This window comes from Ovis canadensis, chromosome 3, assembly GCF_042477335.2.
Source record: "Ovis canadensis isolate MfBH-ARS-UI-01 breed Bighorn chromosome 3, ARS-UI_OviCan_v2, whole genome shotgun sequence".
NCBI lineage: Eukaryota > Metazoa > Chordata > Mammalia > Artiodactyla > Bovidae > Ovis > Ovis canadensis.
In genome coordinates, this window is record NC_091247.1 from 227118224 (window position 1) to 227145795 (window position 27572).

Here is a 27572-nt window from a genome sequence, read left to right on the forward strand (position 1 = left end):
GGACTGTGTCTAGGGCCGGGACTGTGGCTGTGACTGGGGTTTGGCCAGGGCCGGGGCTGAGTTGCGGCCAGGGCTGGGGCTATGTCTAGGGCTGGGGCTGGGGCTGGGGCCAGGCTGGAATGGGGCCAGGACTCCTACTCTAGCTGCCGTTCCATGGGGCACAGACTAATCTGAGAGTGACCAGCTTGGTCAGATGCTGCCCGAGGCCAGGGAAACGAATAGCACAGAAAAGGCCAGGCTCTGTCCTGAAGAAGGCAGGGACTCTGGGACAGGATGGAATCTGCCGAGCCTGGGGCAGGAGCCAGGCGACCAGGGTCTGTCCCGGCTGAGCGCACAGCCTGGTGACCGCAGACACACCGACCTCTCTGAGCCCATCTTCTCGTCTGTATAGTGAATGCTGTCATTTCTGCCCCATCCGCTTTGCAGAGGAAGGGGAGGAAGTGTAGTTAGTGATGGAGGGTCGCTCGGCAGGGAAGCGGGGTGTTACTGCCCCAGGTCCCTTCGATGCCTTGTGTGGGTGCTGTCCCATCATGTGCCCGAGCCCAGCTCATCTCACAGGCAGCCTGGCTCCTGCCCCAGGCTCGGCGGATTCCATCCTGTCCCAGAGTCCCTGGCTTCTTCAGTCAGAGCCTGGCCTTTTCTGTGCTATTCGTTTCCCTGGCCGTGGGCTCCAAAGAAAGTGTGTATGTGGATGTACAGACACTGGTACCTCAACAGCCACCGGAAGCCACCACACACCTGAGCCTTACCAGCCCCAGTCAGCGTCTCTTTAGCCCCAATCCACGCCCACCCCTGGCCCCCCGAGTCCGCGACTGGTGCATCTAAGGACATTTCTGGGGCAGCTGCTGCCCTGGCTTAAAGCGCTCTTGACTTAGGTTCTTCACAAACAGGTTCAAAGGCCACTGGGAAGCCTGCGTCTATGCAACACACCAGCTCCCAGCCTTCTTCTAAAAGCAACTTCAATAAGGATTTTTACACCAGGGCGTGTTGTGACTGCACGTTCTATTTAAGTCATTACATGTATTTACGCTAATTATGTAGTTAGATGTGATTATACTAATTGTATAAACGCACAATAATTGACTAAGATATACTTTGAAAGAACAAAGAGAAGCCACCCAGAAATCCTTCCTGAATATTAAGGGTGCAGAGAACCCCATCGGAGGACAGAAGGGTGCTCATGGGAGCTTGACCTGTGAGCTGGCCCCTCAGCCCCACCTCGCACACCGTGGGTGCTCATTCATTACCACCAAATAGAATGGGCTGTCTCTCTTGGGACAAGACTGGGCCTGAAGCCAGAGAGAAGACTGGCCGCATCTCAACCTTGGTGAGTAGTCCACTCTACCAACTGCCAACAGGCTTTCTGGATGTGTCTGCGGACAATAGCCAAGTCACTCTCCTGCTCAAAGACATTCCATGGCTCCCTACTACCCAAGGAATGAAGCTCCCCCTTAGCCACCTGCATCCGGGTCTTCCAGAACCAGCCTCCGCTGTCTATCTTTAACCCCATGTTGAGAAGTTCTCTGTAGCATCACTGACCCTGGACGAGTTTGAGCAAACTCCGGGAGATGGTGAAGGACAGGGAAGCCTGGCGTGCTGCAGCCCACGGGGTCGCAAAGAGTCGGACACGACTGAGTGACTGACGAACAACACCTAGAAATTCCACCCACACGTGCTACCCGGGGTCCAGAGACCGGCCAATCTTCCGGGCGTGCCGAGTCCTCTCCCCATGTCCGCGTGACTGCCTGGGCAGTGTCCTCCAGCTGACATGCCACTCGTCCTTCTCCTGAAACCCTCTCCGTTCCCATCCCCGTGATCACACCCCTCCCCTCCAAGGCCTCCTCCCTCTCCCTGTGTGTTAAGTCGCTTCGGTCGTGTCTGACTCTTTGCGATCCCACAGACTGTAGCCCGCAAAGGCTCCTCTGTCCACGGGATTCTCCACGCAAGAATACTGGAGTGGGTTGCCGTGCCCTCCTCCAGGAGATCTTCCTGACCCAGGGATCACACCCTCCGTTCTTGATTTCTCCTGCACTGGCAAGCGGGTTGTTTACCACCAGCACCACGGGAAGCTCTCCTTCCTGGATCTCCCACAGCTCAGAATTTGTAATTCTCTGACGACACCTGCCATTTATTCTAACCCAGATTCAAGTCCGAATGGCCGTGCCTGTGTCTGGCGGTAGGAGTGAGCGTCCTCGTGCTCGGACTAGCTACGTCTGCCGTCTCACTGTCCCCATCCTCAGCTCAGAGCCTGGCCTGCAGCAAAGGCTGAGCTGTGATTGACAAATAAGCGACTGGACGAATGGCTGAATGACTTCTTCAGATGACCGCGCTCTGATAAACAGAACCAACGGGAGCTGGAGGAGCCCGGGGCGGGGGGTGCGGTCTGCTGGTGGTAGGTGGTCAGGGAAGGCTGCCTGGAGGAGATGGTTTCTGAAGGTGATCTTGTAAGACAAAACAGTCAGTAGGGAGAGGAACAGGGGCCAGGTAGGGGCAGTCACAGGGAAAAAGGCCCAGAGGGGGTGATTTTGGCCCAGGACAGCTGAGGATGCCAGCAGGAACACAAGGACACCACCTACTGTGACTAAAAGTTCAATAAACAGCTGACTTTTAGGGCCTGCAGGGTCATCCTGGGCTGCCTTCAGTCGTTCAGTGAACAGTGGGGTGGAGGGAGGAGCAGGACGGCCTCAGGGTCACGTGCTGCCAAGAGGAGGACTGTGCCCTGGACAGGGGGTTCTGAGGACAGGGGGACGGGATGGGGGGACAGCCGGGCTCGGGAGTGCGAGGCAACAGCCAGCAGCGCCCAGGCTCACTTCCGGGACCCCAGTGGACACAGACCGTGAGATCCTCCCAACAACGCTGCCAGGAAGGCAGACTCACCCCTCCCATCTCACAGACGAGGAAACGGACGTGATGCCCTCCCCTCACCCAGCATCAGGACTGGGAGGCCTGTGGGGCCCCACCCGGACTGGGAGGCCAAGCCAGGCAGACTGGTCCAGGGTCAGAGCTTAGCACTGCCCCACACGGCCCCTCAGCCAGCAAGTCTGGGGCACGCCAACAGCGGGACCTCGGCTCCCGGGGCCAGTCTCCGCCCCAGCCCCTTCGGGGCACGTCCTACAGCGGCGCGTACACCACCGCCACCCACCTCGGGGTTCTCCTGGCTCGAGGGCCGCTCTTCCTTCCTCTTGCTGCTGGCCTGAGCCCCCCGAGACGGCTCCTCTGTGGGCGCCTGCGACTCTGCGGTGTTCTCGGGCTGCGGCTGCACTTGAGACTGAATGATGATGACCTAGAAGATGGGGTGGAGGGTGAGGGGCCGCTGGAGGGGCCCCGCGGGCAGGGACTACGGGGTGGAGGGGTGAGGTGGAGACTGGAGGGGCTCCGCGGGCAGGGACTACAGGGTGGAGGGGTGAGGGGGAGGCTGGAGGGGCCCCGCAGGCAGGGACTACAGGGTGGACAGGTGAGGGGGGCTGGAGGGGCCCCTCGGGCAGGGACTACAGGGTGGAGGGGTGAGGGGGGCTGGAGGGGCCCCGCGGGCAGGGACTACGGGATGGAGGGGTGAGTGGGAGGCTGGAGGGGCCCTGCGGGCAGGGACTACAGGGTGGAGGGGGAGGTGGAGGCTGGAGGGGCCCCTCGGGCAGGGACTACAGGGTGGAGAGTGAGGGGGAGGCTGGAGGGGCCCCGCGGGCAGGGACTACGGGATGGAGGGGTGAGTGGGAGGCTGGAGGGGCCCTGCGGGCAGGGACTACAGGGTGGAGGGGTGAGGGGGGCTGGAGGGGCCCCACGGGCAGCGACTATGGGGTGGAGGGGTGAGGGGGAGGTGGAGGGGCCCCCACGGGCAGGGCTGCAGAACTGGGGGTCAGATGTGTCCACCCCCTTCAGGCACGGGGCCTGGAATTGCAGGATCATAGAGGAATGAGGAGGGGGGCATCACAGAGGGGGCAACCGGGGCCTATAAAGTCCTCGACTCCCTCCCTCCATCAGCAGGGACTCTTCCAGCCACCCACTCGGCCACACAATTTATTAGCTAGTTAATTATTCCAACGAATGAAATACTTCATCCGTCGAGGCATTGTTCTTTTCCCACGGGTACTGATTCATTCAGCCACACGGTCTTTTTTTTCCTTTTTGGGGGGAGGGGGTGCACACCGCAAGGCATACAGGATCTTAGATTCTGACCAGGGATCGAACCTGTGTCCCCTGCGGTAGAGTCAAGGAGTCTCAACCCCTGACCACCTGGCAAGTCCCTGGCCACATAGTCTTCCACTCACGTACTCACTCCCTTTGCACCCCACTCTTCCCACACCGGTTCATTCTCTTGATTCCTCTTTCGTACACCATTTATCCTCCCACCAGCTCACCCACTCACTTATAGCCCCACCCCATCCGTTCCCTCACCGACTTGTCCAGTCTCACTGTCCATTCACTCCTCTGCTCTCACTCCATCCATTCACTCGGCCACTCGATCGTTCCACCAGCCGGTCGCTCACGCTGCCCAGCCCCGCTCCACCTGGCCCGCGGGGAGCCTGCCCTCCCTCACCTTGTTGTCGGCGCTGATGAGGAGGGGCTGGACTTTGACGCTGTCGCTGACCACGGACACGGCGGTGCTGGGGGCCAGGGCGGCGGCATTGCTGGGGGCGGTGGAGATGATGGCGTAGGCCACCCCGGCGCCGCTCAGAGGAGAGCTGACGGCGGCGGGCTCAGGCAGGGCCCGCGGCTGGCTGCCGGGCGCTGGCACATGGCTCACGGTGTTGTTGGCGGTGGGGAGCGCGGGGCTGGGGTTCTTGATACTGACCACGGTGGCCTTCTGGAATGTTGGGGGCTGCTTGGGTGGCCGGTCCCGGCCCGGGGTGACGGGGAGGCTGTCTGGGATCAGAGTCTTTGGCCTAACCTGGGGAAGGGAGGGTCGGGGACACGATCAGACACACAGGGGGTTGCTGACAGGCCCGGCCGAAGAGCAGTCCTGAGCAGAGCCAGGACTTGGGGAAGACTCCAGAGCAGGGCAGGGACGTGACCTGGCTCAGAGACCCCCGTGTTAGAGGAGAGGGGACGGCGGTGTAGAGACTGGGGACCTGCTTCCGGTACCACCTCCTCCAGGAAGCCCTCCCTGACCCTCAGGCAGGCTATGAGGTGCTATTCCCACAGCACCCCGGGAAGCCTTCTAACTCAGGCCAGTCACTCTGGGTTCACAGCGTCTTGACTCCTCATCTTCCCCCTCCTGGAATCTGAGCCTGCTGGGGACAGGATCCTGGTGAATTCAGCACAGATGGGCATTCAGAGGGGCTGCCACGAGGACAAGAGGGCCCTGGGCCCCTGCCCCTCACTGGGTTCCGGCTGAGGGCGTCTGTGCAGCCTGCAGCCCCAGGACAGGCAGGAGCCGGCATCACCTGGGCAGCTGGCAGCTCAGCAGCAGGTGCCCCACTAAGCTGAGTCCCCACCGGCAGGCTTCTGCTCCAGACCTGGCCCAGCTACAAAGGCTCTTGTGTCCCGATTCAGCCCTCAAGGCCAGGGAGGCACTGGCAACACCCCCTCTGCAGAAGAGGAGACTCCGCCCAGGAAGGTTAGAGGTCAGTTGACTGGTCCAGAGTGCTGAGCCCAGTCTCGGGGGCCCCAGACTGAGCCGGGGGCACCTGGCCCAGCGTCTCCCAAGGGCACCTGCTCGTCCAGAGTTTCTCACGCTTTCTTAACCGTGGCCCATACTCGAAAGTCTTCATTACATCGTGATCCAGTCCGGAAACAAACTCTGCCCACAAAACAGTGTTTCCGATGCATCTGCTCTATTCTACTCAAGCACAGTTTATTCCATTAAAAAAAAAAATCCTGGTCATGACCCACTGAACTGATTTCTCAGTTCTTCAGTGTGTAAAAAATGGGGTCTAGTCCAAACATCTCCTCTGGAAGGTGGGCAGAGGAGGCAAGAGAGGAAAGGGACTCCCTTGTGGTTGCACCTAAAACCTCAGTGCTGAGGGGCTGTGGACAGACAGACACCCCAGGGCCCACCGCAGGCTGCTTACCTGAGGTAGCACTGCTGCTCCTTGCCCGGCCAACCTCTGCAAGGAGCTGACCTGAGGACCAGTGACAGGCACTGCAGTGATGGTTCCCAAAGCCTGGAAGACAACGGAGGGCAGCACTCAGATGGGACGGGGCGTGGGGACGAGACACGGGAGGAAATCTGGGGGCTGTGGTTCAGGCACAGAGTCTTGGATACAACACCAAAGATACACGCCACATAAGAAGAAATTAATCAACTGAACTTCAGAAACAACTGAAGTTGGAAAGACAGTTTTTAAGAGAATGAAAAATGAGTCACGGCCAAAGGGAAAAATAACACTTTGCCAATCACCTATCTGATAAAAAGACTTGTACCCAGAATATATAAAAGAACTGCCAAAACGCACTAATCAGAAAACAACCCAATTAAAAACTGATTCGAACAGAACAGTTCACTAAAGAAGATACGCTGATGGCAAATAAGTTACTGAAAAGATACTAAATATCATGAGTTATTAGAGAAATGCAAATTAAACGATAGTAAGATACCACTACACACCCATTCAGAGGGTGACGATAAGAAGAGCTGGCCGAGCCCAGGGCTGGTGAGGACGGGACGCAGTCCGACCGCCACTCTTGGGAGCATAAACTGGTATAAGGAACAGTTTGACAGTTTTGTAAAAAGTTAAATATATGTGTATTGCTATGGACTGAATGTCGGTGTCCTCCGGAACGTGCGTGTCGAAACACTAATCCTCAGTGTGATGCTTTCACAGATGCAGCCTTTGAGAGTGACCAGGTCATGAAGGTGGAGGCCTCTTGATGGGATTGTGCATGCTCACTTAGTCATGTCTGAGTCATGAGACCTCGTAGACTGCAGCCCTCCAGGCTCCTCTGTCCATGGGATTCTCCAGGCAAAAATGCTGGAGAGGGTCGTGATCACCTCCTCCAGGGGATCTTTCCAGCTCGGGGATCAAACCCACACCCCCTGCATCTCCTGCATTGGCAGGCGGATTCTTTACCTCTGAGCGACTGGGAAGCCCCTCAGACAGACACAGCAAGAGGTCTAGCTTCTTTTCTAAACCTAGTCTTGAATCAGATGTCACAACATAAAACTAACTGCAAATAACAATTGAAATAAGAACATTTTAAAAGGCTTCCTTCCCTTTCCCTCCCCTCAGTATCAGGAATTAGAGATGGTCTAGATAAGCACTCCAGAATTAGTGCCCTCATAAGGACAGATTTGAGAGGGTTTCCTTCCCGTCTCTGCCAACTGAGGACACAGCAAGGAGTCTGCCGTGGTTTGAATGTTGAAAGTGAAAGTGTTAGTCACTCAGTCGTATCTGACTATTTGTGACCCCATGGACTGAAGCCTGGCAGGCTCCTCTGTTCATGGGATTCTCCAGGCAAGAATATGGGAGTGGGTAGCCATTCCCTTCTCCAGGGATCCTCTCAACCCAGGGATCGAATCTTTGTCTCCTGAATTGCAGGTGGATTCTTTACCGTCTGAGACACCAGGGAAGACTTTTGAATATTAGGGTCCCCTTAAAATTCATTTGTTCGAATTCTAATGCTTGAAGTGATGGTGTTAGAAGGCAAGGCCTTTGGGAGGTGCTTCAGCCAGGAGGGTGGAATCCTGATGAAATGAATGAGATTCCTGCCTATAAAAGAGGCTGCAGCAACTCTAGCCCCTTCCTCCAGGCAAGAAGTCTGCAGCCGGAAAAAGCCCTCACCTGGCCAAGTTGGCACTCTGCTCTCCAGCTACCAACCTCTGGAACTGTGAGCAGTAAGCGTTTTCTTCTTTTTTTTTTTTTTTAATATCATCTCCACTGGATGTCTCAAAGACACTTGGTGAAGTTTAATACTCATTCAAAGAAACACTTTTTTTTTTTTTTTCAGTTTTGGCTGCACTGTGTAGCATGTGGGATCTTATTTCCCTGACCAGGGATGGAACACAAGCCTCCCACACTGGAAGGGCAGAGTCTTAACCACCGGACTGCCAAGGAAGTCCCAGTAAGTTTCTATGTACAATAACCACCCAGTCTGTGGCATTTTGTTCTCGCAGCTGAAATGGACAAAGGTAACATCCATCTGCAAATCAGGAAGAGGGTCTGCACCTCGAACCAGATCAACCAGCACCTTGATCTTGGACTTCGCAGCCTCCAGAACTCTGAGAAATACGTGTCTGTTGTTTAAGCCCCCAGGTTGATGGTGTTTTTGTTGCAGCAGTCCCAACTAAAACATGCTGCCTCTAGACATTACTCAAGGAAAATGAAAGCACATGTCCATACAGAGGCTTGTTCAGGAACATTCCCAGCAGCTCTACTGGAAACAGCCCAGATGTTCATCAACGGGTCCACAACAGGTCCACAGATGAGCAAACTGTGGCATATCCACCCAAAGGAATATTACTCAGCAATGAAAAAGGAATGAGGACTGAGCAACTGATATGCACAGCATGGATGCATCTCAAAGTGGTTTTGCTGAACGGAAGGAGCCAGTCAAAAAAGGGAGCACATATTATTGTATGATGTCATTTACATGAGATTCCAGGAAATGCAAACTCATCTAAAGGGATTAGAGACTGTATCAAGATAGGGGATGAAAGGAAGGGACTACACAGGCCTAGGGAAACTTTTGAGGGTCAAGGGTGTGTTTTCTATCTTGATTCTAGTGATGGTCTCACAGACGGATGCCTATGCCAAACACCTTGCACTTTTTAAATATAACACTTGAGTGTATGTATTATTCTAATATATATATTCTAATATATATATTCTAATATATATATTATTCTAATATATATATTCTAATATATATATTATTCTAATATATATATTATTCTAATATATACAATATAGCTGCTAAAAATAAAATCCCTCCCTATTTCCCCCCTTAAAGCTCTCTGTCCTGGAAGGAGTATCATCCTTCCCCAGAGATGACAGAGGCTCCACAACCAACAGAGCTGCTTCTCCTGGTCATGATGGGGTGGTCCCCTCCCTCCTCTGGAATTTCCCACCTGCCCCAAGTGGACAAGCTCTGAGGTTCATGTCCTTCCAGCCAGCTGCCTGCCTCTCTGCATGGAGCCAAATTATCCACATTTAACTGGAAATTCACCGTGGACATTTGCTGGAATAGAGCTTTATACGCAATGCAGAGAGCATCCAAGCAAACACGGTCACTCTATGAGGGAGCGTCTCAATCCACCGTGCTGTTTTTCCCTCTCCAGCACGGTGTAGCAAGACCTGTCCAATGCCCGTGTCTTAAAGATTCTGCCCGCCTCTCGCAGAGGGATGCACATAGAAGGCAGTGCCCTCAGCTGCCCCTGGACCCGCCATTGCATCCAGCATCACCTGTGGAGTCTGTCTGCTGTCAACCCCTGGGCCCCAGCCCAGAGCTGCACAGGTGAGCGGCAGGCACAAAGGGAGCACCATTTGATTAAATAAACTCCCAGGTGATTCTGCCAACCTGGGGACTGTGGGCTGAGAAGAAACCAGCCTGTCCCTCCAGCAGGTTCTGCCGTAAAAGGCCCACATGGGCACTCGGCTCCATCCGCGGGTGGGGCCGTGCTGCCCCCTGGAAGCAGGGGTTCCTGCTCGAAGACCCCAGGGCCTCGGGACCACAAAGGCAAATCCACGCCCAACGCCCACAGAAGCCAGAGAACAGACACAAAGCTGCCTTCCCTGGGGACTCCCTTCTGGCTAAGATCCCCGAAGAGGCTATCCAGGCGAGCGCTGCACGCCACCTGTGTGTTTTTCCAGTCCATGCATATCTGCACGTAAAGGCGTGAGGGCTGCCGTGCATCCGATTCTGAGTGTTACTGCACCAGCTATTTGATTATTTGGCGTCCACTTGGGCACATGCGTCCTGTGTTTCTATATTAATTCCTCTCTGGGTTCCTCTTTCGCTCTGTGTCCGTGTGTCTCACACACGCCACCGTCCATCTACGCCTTCATTGCAGGTCGATGCTCAGCCCTCTCTCCTGACCTGAGACACACTGGTGACTTCTGTCCACGCACTGAGAAATTCACAACCAGGGAGGGGACTTGGGGGAGGGGACCACGATCGGGAGGCATGGGCAGAGGCGGCCGGAGGGGCAGAGCCCCCGAGGCTGGGGTGAGTCAGAGGATGAAGGAGACGGGGAACTTTACTTTGACCTCACTCTCAAATACTCGGTGAGCAAGAAAGAAACCTGAGCTGCCACGGGGGAAACAGTGAACACCTGTGGGACGATCACAGAATAAAGGTCATCCACTCGCTGACTCCACGTTTACGCCACTGCCTGGGACTCAGGGTGCCCGCTGACTCTTCAGGGAGCACTCTGCAGGGTGTCCTGGGTGCCAGGGGAGCAGGAGAGGTAGGGAGGGAGGCTTTGACTCCCTAAGCCAAAGCCTGAAGTCCTAGCCTTTGGGAAGGAGTTTATCAAACAGGCTGCTGAGCAGGTTTCCGGGAATTGCGGGTTTCCTCCAGGAACACCAGAGCCCCCTTCCTCCCCTGTCCATCCCCCCATCGCCAGGTATCTGTTCCCCATTCGCTCCAAGGCTTAGCCCAGAGCACGTTCTTCCACGTCCTTATAAACCTTTAATTAACAGGCTGAAGAGACAGTTTATCTGGCAGGGGCTGACCTTTCTGCTCCGTGTCGGAATTTATCGATAGCAGCAGAAACAATCATCTCAGGGGCTATTCCACCAGCCCCGGATAGTTTATGGCCACACTCTGTTCAAGATAAATGAGCTCCTTATGATGACAGTTACAGCTTTAAGCATTTTAATAGGGAAAAAGGGGCCATAAAAGTCAAAGATAACTTCCTGTGTTTTCCTGCATCGGTGGCATCCCCGGGGCAGCCTGGGAAACCTCGGACAGGCTCAGTCCCGGCCGAGGCGGGTGGGAGGCGCCCAGCAGACAGGTGTGTCTGACGGTGCCCGGGCACGGACGGGCTGGGCTCGGGTTCTGGCACCAGGTGCGTGTGGCCCCCAGCTCTCTGCGCCGTCTTCTTGTCCACGACGGGGAGCATCTCTGTGGCAGCGGACTAACGGGAGTGGGCACCCAGGATCCGTACAGAGCCTGGTGCACGTTGGCTCTGCGAGCGCCACATAGAGGGAGTGGGTCACACCTGGCCGGGCTGGCGCCTGGAAGCGGGACACCGAGCGTGGGAGGGAGGTGCAGCCTGGCACTCCAGCAGGGACGGCCTTGGGGTCAGCCTGTCCAGCAGCCAGTCCTGCAGAGGCCCCTCTGGTTGGGCCGACCTGCGGAAGTCCGCTCTGCTCTCCAGCATCGGTCTCTCCATCTTGCACGTGGGGCACACGTGTTCATCTCCCCGCAATGACGAGAGGGAAGTACAGGAACGTGAAGAAGTGTGAGGATGCAGAAAAGGAGACCAGAGCCTGGTGTCCCGCGCCTCCCGCTGTGTTCGTTTCAACAGCTCTTCCTCCACGTCAGGGGACAGACCCCGGAGTGTCTGGGGACAGTCTGCATCCAGGGCTCACACTGAAGCCCCAGCACCCTGCACGGCCTGGGAACTGGGGTGCTGGGCAGGGTGGGAAGATCTCACCCAGACTCTGATCGGATGGATCAGGAGACTGGCAGTCCCAGCCAGCGGGACAGGAAGCAGCAGGACCGGAGGGCATGCGCAGCGGGTCGGGGCACTCAGTCCTCTTTCCTGGCGGCAGGAGGGCAGGAGCAGGGTAAGGGTCATCGCAAGCCGCGTGGGGGGACAGAGTGCACGGGGTGGAGCTGAGGCAGAGAGGAGCGTGCACCCTCTAAGACCCCACCCAGACGCCCTTTTCCAGAACTTTCTCCACTCACAGGACTCAACTCAGGGCTGACATTGCCCCTGAACTCAACCTCCAACCCTGAGCACTGTGGAAGGCTCCTAAGCCCCTCTGTGCCTCAGTTTCCACAACTGCCAACCAAAGACAACCCCACACACCCTCTCCCAGGACAGCTGTCGGCATGTCACAGCGAGTGGGAAGGCACCGGGTAGATCCAGCTTAGCCCTGGGTCGAGCACGCCACACATGGCCTCTCCCGAGGCCTGCAGTGAGCGTCCACCCCAGAACTGGAAACGTTCACAGGTTTCCAATTCAATGCCGGCCGCACAGAGGGCTTCCCTGGAGTGTGAGTTTGGGAGGCCAGAGGATGGTGGGTGGGTGTGTGGGAGGTTCCTACAGCCTCCAGGGCTTCCACACGCTTTTCCCCAGCCTGAGCCCCAAACCCAAACCACCAACCCTCAGACAGGCGCCCCAGAGGTGACCCAACCTTGCCTCAGGTGGCACTCGGGACATCAGAAGCTATTTTTCAAAACTCCTCTGTTCCCACTCAGGACCGGCAGGGCCGGCCTCACAGAGGGGCCTTCTCAGGTGACAGCACCAGAGAGGGGTTGCCGTGGCAACGGCTCCTGGGGGTGCCATGTGGGGCAGATGGCTGTGTGAGTACACGTGTGGTCTTGCACTGCCTTCTGCCAGACACTCGACCCTCCTGCTTCCTGGGGGGCCCTGGGGTCCTGTCCACACCTGGAGGGGGCGGGGCTCAGCGACCCCACAAGCTCCAACCTTGTGAAGGAAGTGACCGGCCTTCCCCGTGGTCACCAGAGAGACACTCCTGCCCTCTGACCCCCCACCTGCCTGTCAGGACCCAGCCCCTGGGCACAAAGGACCACAGGCCGCCACTCAGAGGCTGCGGGATCAGGGTCCAGGGAGCTTTTCTATCTTAAAAAGTCTGAACCCAGAGGAGAGACCCTTTCCAAGTCGGTGCTCAGGGGGCTTGCAAAGGGAGCTCCGCTCTCCCCCGAGAGAACCAGATGATGTGAAGCACGTGTCTGAACCTGGGCACCATGCAGCGTCCCCTCGGTTTCCCGACGGAGCCACGCGGGCCCAGAAGCTGAAGGCGTTCTCCCCCAAGGCCACGTGACTCTCAGCTGAAAGCTCACGTCTCTTCTGGGTTTTGCTGGCCCGGAGCAGGTGGTGCCCACAAGGAGAGGATTGTGCCTCTGCAGCAAGGCCGGGCCCTGCTCTGCCCCGAACGGGCCACGCCAGGGTGCAGGACACACAGGAAGCCACGCCGGCTCCTTGCCCTCTGACCCCACTCAGACCCGAGTGCCTGCAGACCCGGGAAGCAAGGCCATCAGGAGGCTACGATGATTGGAAGCAGTGGATGACTCAGGCCTCAAGCGATCACCCAGCCAAGGAGATGCTCAGGTGGGGATGGGAGGAGCCAAGGAAGGCTGAAAAAGGCCCACTCCCACAGGACGCTCCCAGATCCTGGACACAAGTGTCCAGCTAGGCCAGGTCCCTCCTAAAGGACTCCTGTGGAGAGGGTGCAGCCTGCACTCCAGTCCCCCACCCGCAAGGGCTGCTCTGGTGACCTGGGACTCAGTTTCCCCATCACAGAAATGGGAGCATGGCCTTCCCTCTCATCAGGCTTCTGAGGACTTGGGAATGATAGCCGTCGGTGTTCAGAGTGGGTCCCAGGCTTCCGCGGTGGCTCAGGCAGTAAAGAACCTGCCTGGAATGCGGGAGACCCGGGTTCGATCACAGGGTCAGGAAGATCCCCTAGAGAAGGAATGGCCACCCACTCCAGTGTATCCTTGCCCGGAGAATCCCATGGACGGAGGAGCCTGGAGGGCGGCAGCTCACAGGACTGCAAAGAGTCGGACACGACTGAGCGACTAACACACACGTGGGTCCCAGGGCCCCTCCGTGCAGGGGCAGTACCAGCACGGGCGTGGTGATGAAGCCACAGAAACTGGCCCCCAGGTCCTGGGGAGGGAACGGACTGGTCAGGCGACCACAGCTCAGCGCCCCTGGTCTCCAGAGCGCCCCACCCTGGGCCGCCGCCTGGGACACTCAGGAGAGCTGGGTTTCTCTGGGTCTGTATGAAGACCATGTTGACATCCACACAGATACATGGATGGAACTCTAGAAACACTGACAGGGAGCCCTCCTAACGACATGACACCCACACGGCACGTTTCTTGTTAAGAACAAGGTGGACGCGGCTCCTTAGGCGGCTCACCCGCTGCCACGCCGGGGCAGCCCACAGCGCATCTCTATCCACCGAGGCCCCAGGACTGGACAGGGCGCCGTGGCCCCACTGCTGACCCAGAGCATTTGCCCTTCGCTGAGGAGTTAAGGGGAGGTCCTCTGTGTCCCCAGGATCACCCCAGGATGCGGCTCCCGGTTCCTCTGGGAAAGCCCGCACTCCAGGCAAAGGAAAGCAGCTGCCGGGCTGGCCACCTTCAGTCACCCCCCACCTAAACTTCCAGAAGCTCAGCCCCAAATCGGCGCCCGTGAGAGGTCTGCATGCTGAGCGGCTGGGGATACGGTCTTGTGCCTGGGAGCGGCTTGTCGCTGGGTTCAAGCAGCAGCATTTTTGTCCAAGCTTGACTCGGGCAGTCGCTGGGCCGGGGCTTCTGTCTCCTCGTCACTCACCAGGAAAGAGAAGCAGAAGCTCACTTTGGCTATAGGGAGCCGTGCAGGTGTTGCCAGTTCCCCTCCGAGTTGCCAGAACATTCCGCCAGGCCTCCCCCACCCCCACACCGAGGCATGAGATGGGGGCTGGTGTTACACGGCCAGCCTACGGCGGGACCCGGCTCTCGCCACGGCCTGAGCCCTTGGCTGCCACGTGCGAAGCCAGACATCTGGCCGGGGGTGGGGGGGTGGTTTCTGGGGCCACCATGTCCTGAGCCCCTAAACGTCCCCATAGACCCGTCTGCTGGCTTCATCCTGGGGGCTGCCGCCCCTCCCTCGCATCACCCTGCTCAGATGCCCACTCACACCCTTGTGATGCGAGCTGAGTCCTGAGCTGAGACTCTCAGCCAGAGGGGAGGGTTTGGGACTCAGAGTTCAGAACGTAGGAGGGGCCAGGGAGCATGGCCTGGGAGCCAGATGCCCATGGCCTGACTGGCAGGCGCTGGAGCGTCTCCGGGCTGGGCGGGGAGGGCCCAACCTTACAGAGCTCAGACCCCAGCACTGCAGTGGTGGTCCCTGAGGAAGGAGGCTACGCTGTTTATAGCACCCATCCGACCGTCCGTCCGTCCCCTCCATCTGACCCAGGTGGCTGGGCTCCAGCCAGCGCCGTGGACACAGAGCAGGAGCCACCTGACAGCCGGGCTCCCGGCAGGAGGAGGAAGCCCCCTGTGTCCGGGCACAGTCCCTGTGACCTCGACGAGCCGTCTGGGAGGCTCATGGGGTCCCTGGGTCGGGGCAGGGCAGCTGTGGCCCCAGACGCTCCCCGGACGCTCACCATCGGCTCTGCGGCGGCTTCGAGAACTGCGTGGAAGGGAGAATCCGCTTCCCCAGCCCCTCTTCCCGGCCGGGAAGGTGTGTGCTGAGCTGACCAGAGTGGGGGCCCCTGCTTTCTGCACCCCGTGAAGCTCCCGTCTGAAAGGGGTGCAGCAGCCCCAGGCCCCCGAGAAGCATGATGGGCTCCCCAGAGAAGGTGGCCAACTGCCTGCTCTGCGGCGGCCAAGCGGCTTCCCAACTTGCAATTTTCCTCACATCTTTATGGAACCACTGTGACAGTTCCATAACAACGGAGCTCCAACATCCGTAAGTGCCAATAAACATTAACGCAACCTAAGCACCACTTTTACGGTCGTGCAAAACCCGCTTGTTATTCGCAGATGAAATCTGACTGCCGCCTCCATCACGCTCAGGAATGCCGGAGACGTCCTTCCCTGTGCTGAGGCGAACTCTGCCAGCCCCAATCGGCCCCCCAAGCCCGTGGCCCAGCTCCCCTAACCCCGAGCTCACCCTCACAGGATGAGGGGCCTTTGGGGGTGCCTGTGAAAACCCAGGGAAAGGCACCCCTGCCTCTGTGGTCTCCTCCCAGCCTATGTCCCGTGTCTACAGCTGGGACCCAATGCATACCCGGAGCCCCAGTTACTGGGGGTGGGGTGGGGGTAGGCAGCCAACCTGCACTCGAATTCCACTCCCCTGCTGGCCTAGGTCATGTCAAGCACCCATCCTCACCCCAGAAGCTGGGGCATCGAGAACCGCCTCCCCTGTTCCCAGGACCAGAGGGTCAGACACTGGGAGGCATCTGGTCCTGAGCCGCCAGTGTGACTCACGCTGTGGGTCCTCCAGCTCACTCACACACATCAGGGACCAGGCGTGGTGACAGGGAGGAGGAGGGAAGGATTGCAGGGGGACAAGGCTCGTGGGAGGGCCGCGGGGGCTCCTGATGGAGTGAGGATCAGCACGTCCCCGTCTGGGCGTGCCTGGGGCCACTGGGCTCACATGCATGGGCACCATTCAGCGCCTTCAATGGGCAAGACTAGGAAGAGCCAACAGTTGGTCTGCAGGGGACGGATGGATGGGAATGTTCAGAAGACGGGAAACCTCCCGGCCGCCCGAATGCGTGAACCACCGCATACGTGTCCATGAGCAAACAGGGCCTTGGATCCCCACCCAGAGCTGTTCCCTTGGCTGTTCCCCGAGACCGACCGGGAGCCTGGGAGGGCTCTTGGCTGGTGTAGCCGGCCAAGCAGAGCCGCTGTGTGCAGGCAGGACCTGAGGTGCCCACTGTGGGTCAGGTGGGGAGCCCTCTGGGGGTGGCTTTTCGCCTCTTGAGACACGCCAGCTGCCCTCTGGAGGGGCAGGGTGTCCAAGCGGCCCGTGTGCCACAGAGGCCGGGGTGATCTCCCCTCCTGGGGCTGGCCAAGGTTGCAAGGCTGTTGCCCACAGGTACCCACTGGCCCCCCTGCCCTGAGCACCCTGCTCCTTCCTGGGCTTCAAGGGCTGGTCCCCAGGGCACTGCAGCTCCTGGGGGAGAGGAGGCTACACCCCAGGGTCTCTCAGGAGACCGGAACACTGGTTCTTTAAAACAAGAAACCTCTTCTAAAACCTGCATCCTCACGCCCCACGAGGGGAGTCATTTTATAAAGCCCTGTTAGGAGGCTCTGCAAACGCCCAACTCGAGGCAGAGCTGTTGACTGCGTGCTTCCGGGGAGATCAGCTGCTGGCCCAGATGCTCTGGCCAGGCTCGGTCCCGGTGACCCCGACCGCACAGGGCTGGCCGAGGCGGGCTGCCCAGGGCCACTTAACCAACACAGAGGTCTTCACAGGCGAGGCCATCCTTAACCAGAGAGCCCCGGAAAACACACGCGGCTACTCCGCGCTGACATTTAAAACATCCTTTCAGCAGCCCCCAGCGTGGCAAAGTGGTTTAATTGACTTGAAAGGGTGTAATTTTATGCTGTTTAGTAGGAAATACACACACTAAATGGCATTGTGGACTAAGTATCGGGGGCTGCGATCTTCAGAGTGCAGGAAAAAACAGCCCCGAGTCCCTGGCCACCGCGGGTGTGCGGTGGGCGTGCGGGGGCGGGGGTACGCCGGCCGTGTCCCCGCAGACGGCAGCATCTGAAGCCACACGGGATCCGGGGTTGGGGGGTGTCCACAAGGCCAGTGAGAATGGCCACCTCCCATCATCTCAACTGGGAAACCAGTGCTGTGTCTGAGAACCAAACGTGGGGGAGGCTGGAGCCAGTCAGGGCCCCTGTTCCCCTACTCAGGCGCTCTGGGTACCCGCACCCTGAGAAGGAGGCACCCCCATGCTGCCCAGCTCTGCCTGTGGACACGTCCAGAGTCACGGGGAGGAGGCGGTCCTGGATGGCCGCCTCCTGACTGGAAGCTCCCCCCCACCACCACCATCCCCAGTGAAGGGGCTGCCTCTTCTAATGAGGCGCCTTAGGGAGGAGGCCAGCCCCTCGGCCCTGAGAACGGATGGGTGAGGTGGTGTCAGTGCAGAGGACCCAGGGGCTCTGGCTGCGGCCTCGCGGGCACCCTGGGAAGACCCTGCACCAGCTCTCCTTCCCCTGACCATCCCCTGGAATGATGGAGCAAATCCTGTAGGGAAGGACGTGGGCCCGTGTCCAGCGCTGCAGGAGGCAGGCACAGGGGTCACTTCCCTCCCAGCGCAAAGGGGCCGCCTCCGGGGCCTGGGTGAGAAGTGGGCAGCGTGCTGGGCTCCTGCCTTCCCCGACCCCTGGCCCCCAAGGACCACCCGGCCCCCTCGCCGCACGCTCCCTGGCTACCCGCGGACTTGGGGCGCAGTAGTGTCTGTCCCCCTAACAGGAGGCCCCAGAGCTGCTCCCCAGCCGCCAGGTCCAGAGGCCGCCCCCAACCTCCGTGCACCTTCAACACCGACCTCAGTGACGGGAAGACGCCATCCACAGGCGTGTCCTAACTGCCGCCCGCCACAGACCCCAGGCCTCGGAAAATAAACGGTCATTTAGGAAATCTAATTTCCACATGTGATTGGCGGGCGCCCGCGCCCACTGGCCCTGGCCTCATTAGCCTGCCACCTCCGACGCCCTGCAATCTAATTTAAGGGGAGCGTGTCTGCACGGCACCCCAGGGAGCCCGCTGGCAGCCAGGACACGCTCCCTATGGGGAGAGAGGTCCCCTGTGGTGAGCCTCTCATGGGCGGTGGTGGGGCGGGCCGGGCCCCGGGCCCCCAGAGGCGCCTGGCGCTCCAAAGAGGCCCCCACCCCAGTAAGACAGAGAAACGGTCGACTGATAGTGAGCACGAGGCCTGAGTGTGTGGCTTGACGATTTCAACAGGTGTCCACACTCAAGTCACCAACACCCAGGCGGAGACACAGAAAGCGACCCTAGAGGCTCCCAAGAGCGCCGCAAAGACAGTCTGCCTGGGGGAACAGGGTCCTGCTCTTGGCAATGGGCTCCCAGCTTGATTTCCCGACCTTGCAGCCAATAGGAAAACAGGATTAACCCCCCACTACCTTTCTCGTCAAGGCTGTATATTGTCACCCTGCTTATTTAACTTCTATGCAGAGTACATCATGAGAAACGCTGGGCTGGGTGAAGCACAAGCTGGAATCAAGATTGCCGGGAGAAATATCAATAACCTCAGATATGCAGATGACACCACCCTTATGGCAGAAAGTGAAGAACTAAAGAGCCTCTTGATGAAAGTGGAAGAGGAGAATGAAAAAGTTGGCTTAAAGCTCAACATTCAGAAAACGAAGATCATGGCATCTGGTCTCATCACTTCATGGGAAACAGATGGGGAAATAGTGGAAACAGTGGCAGACTTTATTTTGGGGGGCTCCAAAATCACTGCAGATGGTGACTGCAGCCATGAAATTAAAAGACGCTTACTCCTTGGAAGAAAAGTTATGCTCAACCTAGATAGCATATTCAAAAGCAGAGACATTACTTTGCCAGCAAAGGTCCGTCTAGTCAAGGTTATGGTTTTCCTATGGTCATGTATGGATGTGAGAGTTGGACTGTGAAGAAAGCTGAGTGCCAAAGAATTGATGCTTTTGAACTGCGGTGTTAGAGAAGACTCTTGAGAGTCCCTTGGACTGCAAGGAGATCCGACCAGTCCATCCTAAAGGAGATCAGTTCTGGGTGTTCATTGGAAGGACTGATGCTGAAGCTGAAACTCCAATATTTTGGCCACCTCATGCGAAGCTGACTCATTGGAAAAGACCCTGATGCTGGGAGGGATCAGGGGCAGGAGGAGAAAGGGACGACAGAGGATGAGATGGCTGGATGGCATCACGGACTCGATGGACATTAGTTTGAGTGAACTCCAGGAGTTGGTGATGGACAGGGAGGCCTGGTGTGCTGTGATTCATGGCATTGCAAAGAGTCGGACACGACTGAGCGACTGGACTGAACTGAACTGGACTGAACTGAACTGGACTGAACTGAACTGAACTGGACTGAACTGTTCTGACCAGGTAGTCCTAGTGGTAAAGAGCCCACCTGCCAATGCAGGAGACATTAAGAGGCCAGGGTTCGATCCCCGGGTGGTGAAGACTCCCTGGAGAAGGAAATGGCAGCCCACTGCAGTAGTCTTGCTTGGAGAATACCATGGACAGAGGAGCTTGGCGGGCTACAGTCCATGGGGTCGCCAAGAGTCAGACACGACTGAAGCAACTTGGCAGGCATCCTCCTTTCTGACCCGTGGGCAGTAACTGGGCTCAGCACCATCTATCGAGAGCCGCTCTGTGCCAGGCCCTGTGTGGACAGAAGCGAAGAGCCGCTCTGTGCCAGGCCCTGTGTGGACAGAAGCGAGCAGGCAAGGTGGCTGTCCCCATCTTTGGAGTCAGGCTTCGAGCAAGTGCCAGGCCAGGATGTGAGGATGTGAGTTGGGATCTGAGGCTGCTCAGACAGTGGAGACGCAGGTCCCGCCAGCACAGAAGGGCCGGGGGTGGAGTGCTTACCGTCACTGACAAAGTGCCATTGTGTCTAGGCGGCTTCCATGCTTCTGGGAGCTGAGCTCAGGACCCCAGTGTGGACAAGGAAAGTGGCAGGAAGCAAAGTGGCCTGCCCCAGGGGAGCAGCTGGGGAGGCGCCAGCAGGAGGGGACCCCAGGGCGGCCCTGTCCCGCAGGATGAGACGCGGCCACAGGAAGGGGAAGGACACAGAGAGGCGCACCGGGTCCCCGGGGCTCGGCGCGGTGAGTGGGGGGCCCACGTCCCTGGGGCACAGGAGGCGCTTAGAACCCATCCGGAGCAGGGCAGAGGGGACTGCAACACCTGGCAGTGCCTTGGGACCTGGGAGCCAGTGGCCGTGGTGAGTCCCGGGGATCCATCTTCTGCACGTGGTCCTGTGCGGGGGAACCACACTCAGCTCCAGAAGAGAGGAGCCCAGCACCAGGCGGCCCCCCTCCTGCCCACGTGCCAGAGAAACAACCCAGACTCTAGACCAGAGCCTTCATCTCCGGACTCAGTTTCCCCACTTCTAGGACAGGGCCACTAGCACCTGGGGTGGGGGGAGATGGTCAGGCAGGTCCCTAGAAGGTATCTTCTGAACTTGACGCTGAGATGACCCAGGCCCAGGGCAGGGAGCGTGGAGGAGGCCATGGGAGGCTTGGCCGCAGGGCGCCCTGTGTGGCAGGTGCTTTGCAGACCCGCTCATTCCACAGGAGAGAAACCCAGTGATGCTCAGTCTTCCCCATGAGGTTGCTGGGTGCCAGACCCATCTTATGCTGTGGGGCGGGGTGGTCTGAGAGCTCGCCTCTGGGAAGCATCCTGGCCTGGCTGCGATTCGCGCAGAGCACAGATGAGAGGACGCGGGCGAGGCCAGCCATGGTGGAGACACGCAAATGGACGCTGGCTGGCTCTCAGCAGAACCAGCCTCCGTGTCCTCAGGATGACCCTCTGCCCAGGGCAGGTTTGTCCTGTGGCCACAGGCACAGGGTGGGAGAAGACGCCTCTCAGGGAGCTTCACCGGGGCGAGAGGCCCTGTTGCCAAGTTCCCTCGAGGTGCTGCCTAACAGAGCCCAGCCCAGAGGGCATCCCGGGAGTGCTAACGACCCTGCAGCCCAGCAGGCAGCACAAGGGGCCAGGGCCACCTCTGCGCAGACAGACACGTGCCCAGACACAACGCGCTTTCCTGAATGGCTCCTTCCCCCACCGCCTTGGGGACGGCTGAGCAGACGTTTCAGGACCTTCCCTGTGTCGTGCACACCCTGATTCACCATGGCCAGGCTCCACAATGCCCCCAGGGGCAGTGGTCTGCTCCATCCCAGTGTAAGTTAGTTACCTGCATGTATAAACTGTCAAAACTCATCAAACAGTACAATGAAGACCAGTGAATGTCAATGCATGTAAATTATATCTCAAAGCAAAAAATTATATATTAAAAAAATGGCAAGAGCTGCAGCGCCAGCCCTTATGGGAAGGAAGGGAAAGGGGCGCCTCTGGAAAGGCACCTGCAGGAGCCCAGACCCACCCCCCAGAGGGGGGAACCTAGGTCCACACCCATCCCCCTGCCACCTTTCGGCCGCTTCACAGTCAGCGCTCTGCTTTGGGACAGGAATTTGCAGTCCTATCTAGGTCAGTTAAGGCCTGAAGAGCGTGTCCCAGCTTCAGGGGGCTGGGGGTTGGGGGGAAGGACTGGGATAGGGAGAGAAATTGGTACGCTCTCTGGGTAGCGCTGAGCAAAGTCCGGACTGGACAGGGTCATCTATGGAAATAAAGCGCACACAGGCTTTACCACCTGGACAGGGTTTGTTGCTGTCCTGTTACAGACTTCTGTCCTCACATCTCTGAAAAGCACCTGGAACTTCAGGGAAGGGGTGGCCTGCTGAGGGCTACGAGGGACAGAGGACATTTGCTAACCTCAGTCAGGCTCCTGGACCTGGCGCCACAGTGCCCACAGCAAACGCACAGAGCTGCACCTGTCAACGGTGGTAAGCGACGGGCGGACAGCCTGGAGATTCGAGAGGGCCTGGAAGCTGCACTAGTGGAGGCAGGGAGGCCAGGCAGGAAGTGCAGGGGGCTCCAGGGAGGCCCTGGATATGAGTGACAAGGCACGAAGACCGGGACGAGGGGGGCGGTGGTTTAATCAGGGCGTGACACGAGTCGTGAAAAGCCCAGAGGTCACTGGTGGGGAAAGCTACCTTAAAAGTGGGCTTCCCCGGTGACCCGGCGGTGAAGAGCACGCCTGCCAGTGCAAGGTACACGTGTTCGATCCCTGGCCCGGGAAGGTCTCACATGCCGCAGAGCAACCAAGCCCGTGCAAAAACTACCGAGTCCACGTGCCTAGAGCCTCTGCTCCGCAACAAGAGAAGCCGCTGCAGTGAGAGGCCGGTGCACTACAGCTGAGAGAAGCCCCCAGTCACCGCCGACTCTTTGTGAGCCCATGGACTGCAGCCCACCAGGCCCCTCTGTCCCTGGGGATTCTCTAGGCAAGAATACCGGAGTGGGTTGCCATGCCCTCCTCCAGGGGATCTTCTCAACCCAGGGATTGAACCCAGGTCTCCCTCATTGCAGGCAGACTCTTGATTCTTTACCATCTGAGCCACCAGGGATGCCCGAGTCCCCAGCGCAGTTCTAATTACCAGCATTACCACTGCTGATACCTGCCTGCTGCGAGTGACTTCCCAGGCCACGTGGTCCAGACCGCATCCCTGGGTTAGTGAGCCACGACAATGAGGCCTCGCTGAGCAGCAGGGTCCACAGGATAGAGAGATATTTTAATTTCAGATTTGGGGTCTCAAGTTATGAGGGACGACCAGAGGAGGAGCAGGACAACCCCTGGGGGCTGGAGCAGGAGGCTGAGACGCTGTCTGGGTCAGTCAGGCTGCTGAGGATGGCGCAGACCAGGCTGGGATGTGGGCAGGGCCCTCAGGGTAGGGGGGCATTTCTGTTCAAGCTGCACAGGCATGCGGGCCTCTCACTCCACTCCTGCCCCAGGTTTGCCAGAGAGGCACGGCTCACAGGGAGCCCATCTCATTGGCCCTCACGTGGCAGGGAGAAGGAGGGTAGATTTCAGCTGTGAGCCCCCACCTTCGGCCAGAAGCCCCTCTGAGTGCGGCCACACCTGTCCCCAGTGCAGATGGCGGGCGCCCTGGAGTGCTGAGAATAAAAACAAGCAACAAGCCGCACTTGAGGAAGGAAAACATCGGAAGGGAGACCAGGGTGGTACAGACAGACCCCCATGTGAGGTCTCCGAGCACCTGGACACCTTCTGAGGAGGCCTTGGCTGGGCAGGGGCAGCCGCAGACACATGGGGCTCCCTGCCCTCAGGGGTCATGGGCCTCCCCCCACTCACATCAGCCAGGCCGAGGGTGGGGTGGGGCAAACCAGGGGCCGCATCCTCCAGGGAGGATGACTCGTGGGTCACCCGAGGGCCACAGGCACAGAGGGGTGGCGGGGTGAGGGAGGGTGGAAGGTGTCCACCTGAGCTATGAAGTGGGGGCTGGCCGGCTTACTGCCATTCATGGAATTTAATTTCCAGCATTAGATGCCTTCCCCGGTGGCTCAGAGGGTAAAGAACCTGTCTGCACTGCAGGAGAAGCAGGTTCAATCCTTGGACCAGGAAGACCTCCCTGGAGAAGGGAATAGCAACCCACTCCAGTATTCTTGCCTGGGAAATCCCATGGACAGAGGAGCCTGGCAGGCTAGTCCCTGGGGTCGCAAAGAGTTGGACACGACCGAGCTGTTAACACTTTTCACTTTCACATGTCAACTTCTAAACGTTCCAGCTCACTCCAGGTTTTAAAAGCTCAGCAAATACGTGTTGGATGAGCAGAGGGATTAGAGAATGATGACTCCAGCGTTATCGAGCCCCTGCTGTGTGCCACACGGGCCTGACTTTAATTGACTCCTTCAGCACCCTGGACAGAGCTCACAGCTGCTATTCCCTTTCAGGCAGGAGGACTGAAGGGCTGAGTGACCTGCCCAAGGTCAGTGAGCCTTGAGCCTGTGACCCACGCGAGGGAAATCCCTGAGACCTTGGTGGGGAGCAGGGGAGCGTGTGGATCACCAGGTCCTGGCTGCGGGGTTGCCTCCCCGTGTGCCCAGCCCCAGGCCTTCCCACAAGCTGCACAGCGCTGGGCTCACAGTGAGTAAGGGCGGGGAGGGGCAATGACCTCGGCTGGCAGGGGCCGTCTGCCCATGTGGGCCAGGCCAGCCTGCCCCCTTGTGACTCAGGCCCTGCTCCTGCGGGCTCACCCTCTCCTGCAGCCCTACTTTTCATAACTGCTCAGAACAACGGCAGACCCAGGCAGTGGGGCTAGAAGGTCCTGAGAATTACAGATCCCACGGAAGCGGAGAACGGCCTGGTTTTTTTGACCTTGTGGTAGGTGAGAGTGTAAATGGTGACACGCAGCCAAGTCCACCATCCAGGCTAACGGTTGGGTGGGAGTGTGCCTTCTAACCTGGACTCTCAGGACCCTTCTCCCAATCAAAGACCTGCACTGCCCACCTAACGTGTCAGACCCGGGGGCTGAAGGCGGGTCTTTGGTCCATTCGGTGGTGATAGGCCAAGTTCAGGGTGCTGGGGGCCGTATCAGGGGCGGGGAGGAGGCCCACCCAGCCTTTGGAGCTGCACTCACTGCTGTATCCATTCCTACCTCCCGCCACTCAGCATTTTGTTCCAGGCATGAATCTGTGAGGCCTGTCTTGGGGAGCTCACAGTTCAGTGGGGACAGACCGTCGGCCCCGTTCGTGGAGGGGCGGTGATGCAGAGGGGGCAGGTCACCTTCTGGAGGAGGTGCCCCTGAGCCTGAAGAAGAGAGCACAGGTGAGCAAAGGCTTGGCCGGGAGGAGGGGCTTTGGAGACGGGGCCTGACGGAGACAGAAGGGCCACATGTGCCCGGGCACCGCCTGAGGGTTCACGCCCCTTTCCCAGCTGGACTCCAGAAAGAGGCTGACACTCACCTGAAACCTGGCCACGGGACCTGATCGCACAGAGCCAGCACCAGCCAGGAGGGGCAGCGGGCCGCCCCCACAGGTGCCCTCGGCCCAGCACCACAGAACAGCCACAGGGACAGCGGGCCCAACAGCGTCCACAGGGACACTCGGGCCCACGACGGGCACGGCTGGTCTCACGCCGACAGCCCCGTCTCACAGACTCCTCCACACGCACCACACAGGAAACTGGGCTGGGGCACTTGTTCAGGCTGGGAGGGGAAGGCGGCGGGGGCCGAGCCAGTGCCTGGCCACAGGGCCTGAGCTCCGACTCCTGTGAGGAGCGTGGGGCCCAGAGAACACATAGCTCACGTCTCCGTGGGCCAATGCCTGAGGTCCAACTTGAAGGCTCACTACAGGAGGAGGGGTGTGCCAGGCTCCCCGTCCACCCTCTGAACCCCAGTATTTCACCTTCGGTAGGTAACAGGCTGAGACCCTTCGAGCCCCAGTTTCCCCATCTGTGAATGAGCGACACCACCACCCACTGGCAGGAACCACATGGAGATGGGGTTGGTGAGGATGTTCTGCGGCCTGTGAAGGGCTGTGTACCCAGGAAGCTTCCACCTACCACTTGCATCACTGGACTGCAAAAGCCCAGCGAATGTGCTCAGAAACCACATCTCTGCAAGGGAAGTTCAGGGAAGAGATGGGCTTCATTTCCACGTGCATCTCACTTCCAGACCTTGGTGGCGTCAGGGGCACCCATACTGTGGTGGGGGGCGGGGAGAGGGCTGTGACTCCAGCCCGTGTGTTTGCCTCTGAAATCCACTTGAAGCTGTTCCTCCTCCTCCCCAGTCACTTAAAAGGCTCTTTGGATTCTGGGAGTGGCCGTGGCTTAGTGACAGCCACCAGGAGGCCTTGACATGTGCCTGGCCATCAGTAATGTTTGTGTTCTTGCCTCAGCTCGGGGACGACCTGGGGACCCGCAACAGGCACCACCAGAGCTGGAAGACGTACTGACCGCCGCCCAGGAGGCCCAGCCAACCCCAGCCCCTGCCCGCTCCACATCCAGCCTGCTACCCAGAAAGCCGACCCGGCACCAGGTTCGGCTGGTACACCTGGCTCCCCATCGGGGACGTGGGCGTGGGGACACGGCCTGCCAGGGGATGTCCACGTCGGGAGAGCGTCCTCGGGGCAGGGCTCCTGAGAGCAGGGACTCGGGGATGACGCCTTCTGAAGCCAGAAATAAGGCCGTGGATCCGAAAAGAAGCGTGTGGGGAAGAGTGCGTCAGGCTCGGGGGCAGGCAGAGCAGGACCCTTGCTCACTCCCTTTCCACCTCCCTGAGCCTCAGTTTTCCTCTGCCGTAAGCTGAAGCAAGACGCTCACCTCATGGGATGACAGATTTCTGTATCAAGGGCTGTCTGTGTGTCCAGAAGCTGCTTACTACTGGCCTGCTCCCTCCTCCTGCCTTAATTCCTGTAAATTCCCGGTGACAACACGTGAATAGACGTAAGTGCACACGCCCTCCGTGCGTGGAAAGGGAGCTGGGAGGAGGGCTTTTATCAAGCTCTAGTTCACAAGCAAATTCTTTCATATTTTTCCTGCATCTTAGGAGGCCCGTGGGCTCCATGCTTCCCCGAGAAGAACGGGCAACCTGGTTTTTGCAGGAGCCAGAGGATGAGAGAGAGACAGGGGTCTGACCTGGCTTCTTACCCCACCACCTCGTGAAACAGGGCGACTTCATTCCAGCCAGACAACGTATCTGGCGCGTCCCATGCTGACACATGCCTAAATCACACAGACACTCACCTAAATCACGCAGACACACGCCTAAACCTGCACCCTTTCCACTCCCGAGAGGGAAAGCAGAGCTCACAAAGCTTCTGCTTTCCACGAACCCCTGCTCCGTGAGTGAACATGGGCTGGGTCCCAGGACAGCGGCCGGCAGCTTGGGTTTGTCCCCTGCCCGTGACCCAGGCCCCCGATCTTTGCTGTACTCAAGGCTCCTTCACCTCGGCTCAGGCCGAACCCCTGGGAGGGCGGGAGCCGGGGCACAGCCAGCTTCAGATCCGGGTAATCACGACCTGTGACCACCGGGCAGTTGTGACCACAAAGTGCAATATGGGAAACAGGGGCACAGGCTCCGTGTATGTTCCGAAGCAACGTCCCAACAGGCTGGCCCCGAGGGCAGAAGATCCAGGCTCTTCTCGGGGGAACACTGAGGTGCGGTCTCCTGGGAGGAGGAGGACCAGGCTTCGCCAACCAGCCTGGAGAGGAGCCGAGCAGGAAAGACAAAGAGCTGCCCCAACCAGCCTGGGCACCAGATTGATGGGGCGGAGGCCTGACCCGGCCAGAGTCGGGACGTGTCAGCATCGCGAGGGCATCTTTTCCTCATCACTCAACTCCTAACGGGATGACAGCTGGGATTCAATACAAAGTCATCTCCAGCCCCATTACGGCCCCAGCAAGATGG

The 27572-nt window shown here is 58.7% G+C and overlaps 1 protein-coding gene across 2 annotated transcripts in view; it reads right to left on the bottom strand.

The window, feature by feature from the left end:
- The window catches only part of PHF21B (PHD finger protein 21B), an 84800-nt gene that overhangs the window by 13850 nt on the left and 43378 nt on the right, over nucleotides 1-27572 (bottom strand). For both annotated transcript variants that reach the window (XM_069581758.1, XM_069581759.1), the window contains exons 3-5: nucleotides 6009-6101; nucleotides 4535-4885; nucleotides 3143-3283 (exon numbers count right to left, since the gene is read on the bottom strand). In XM_069581758.1, the coding sequence (XP_069437859.1) occupies nucleotides 3143-3283; nucleotides 4535-4885; nucleotides 6009-6101 (585 nt within the window). The remainder of the gene's footprint in view (nucleotides 1-3142; nucleotides 3284-4534; nucleotides 4886-6008; nucleotides 6102-27572) is intronic.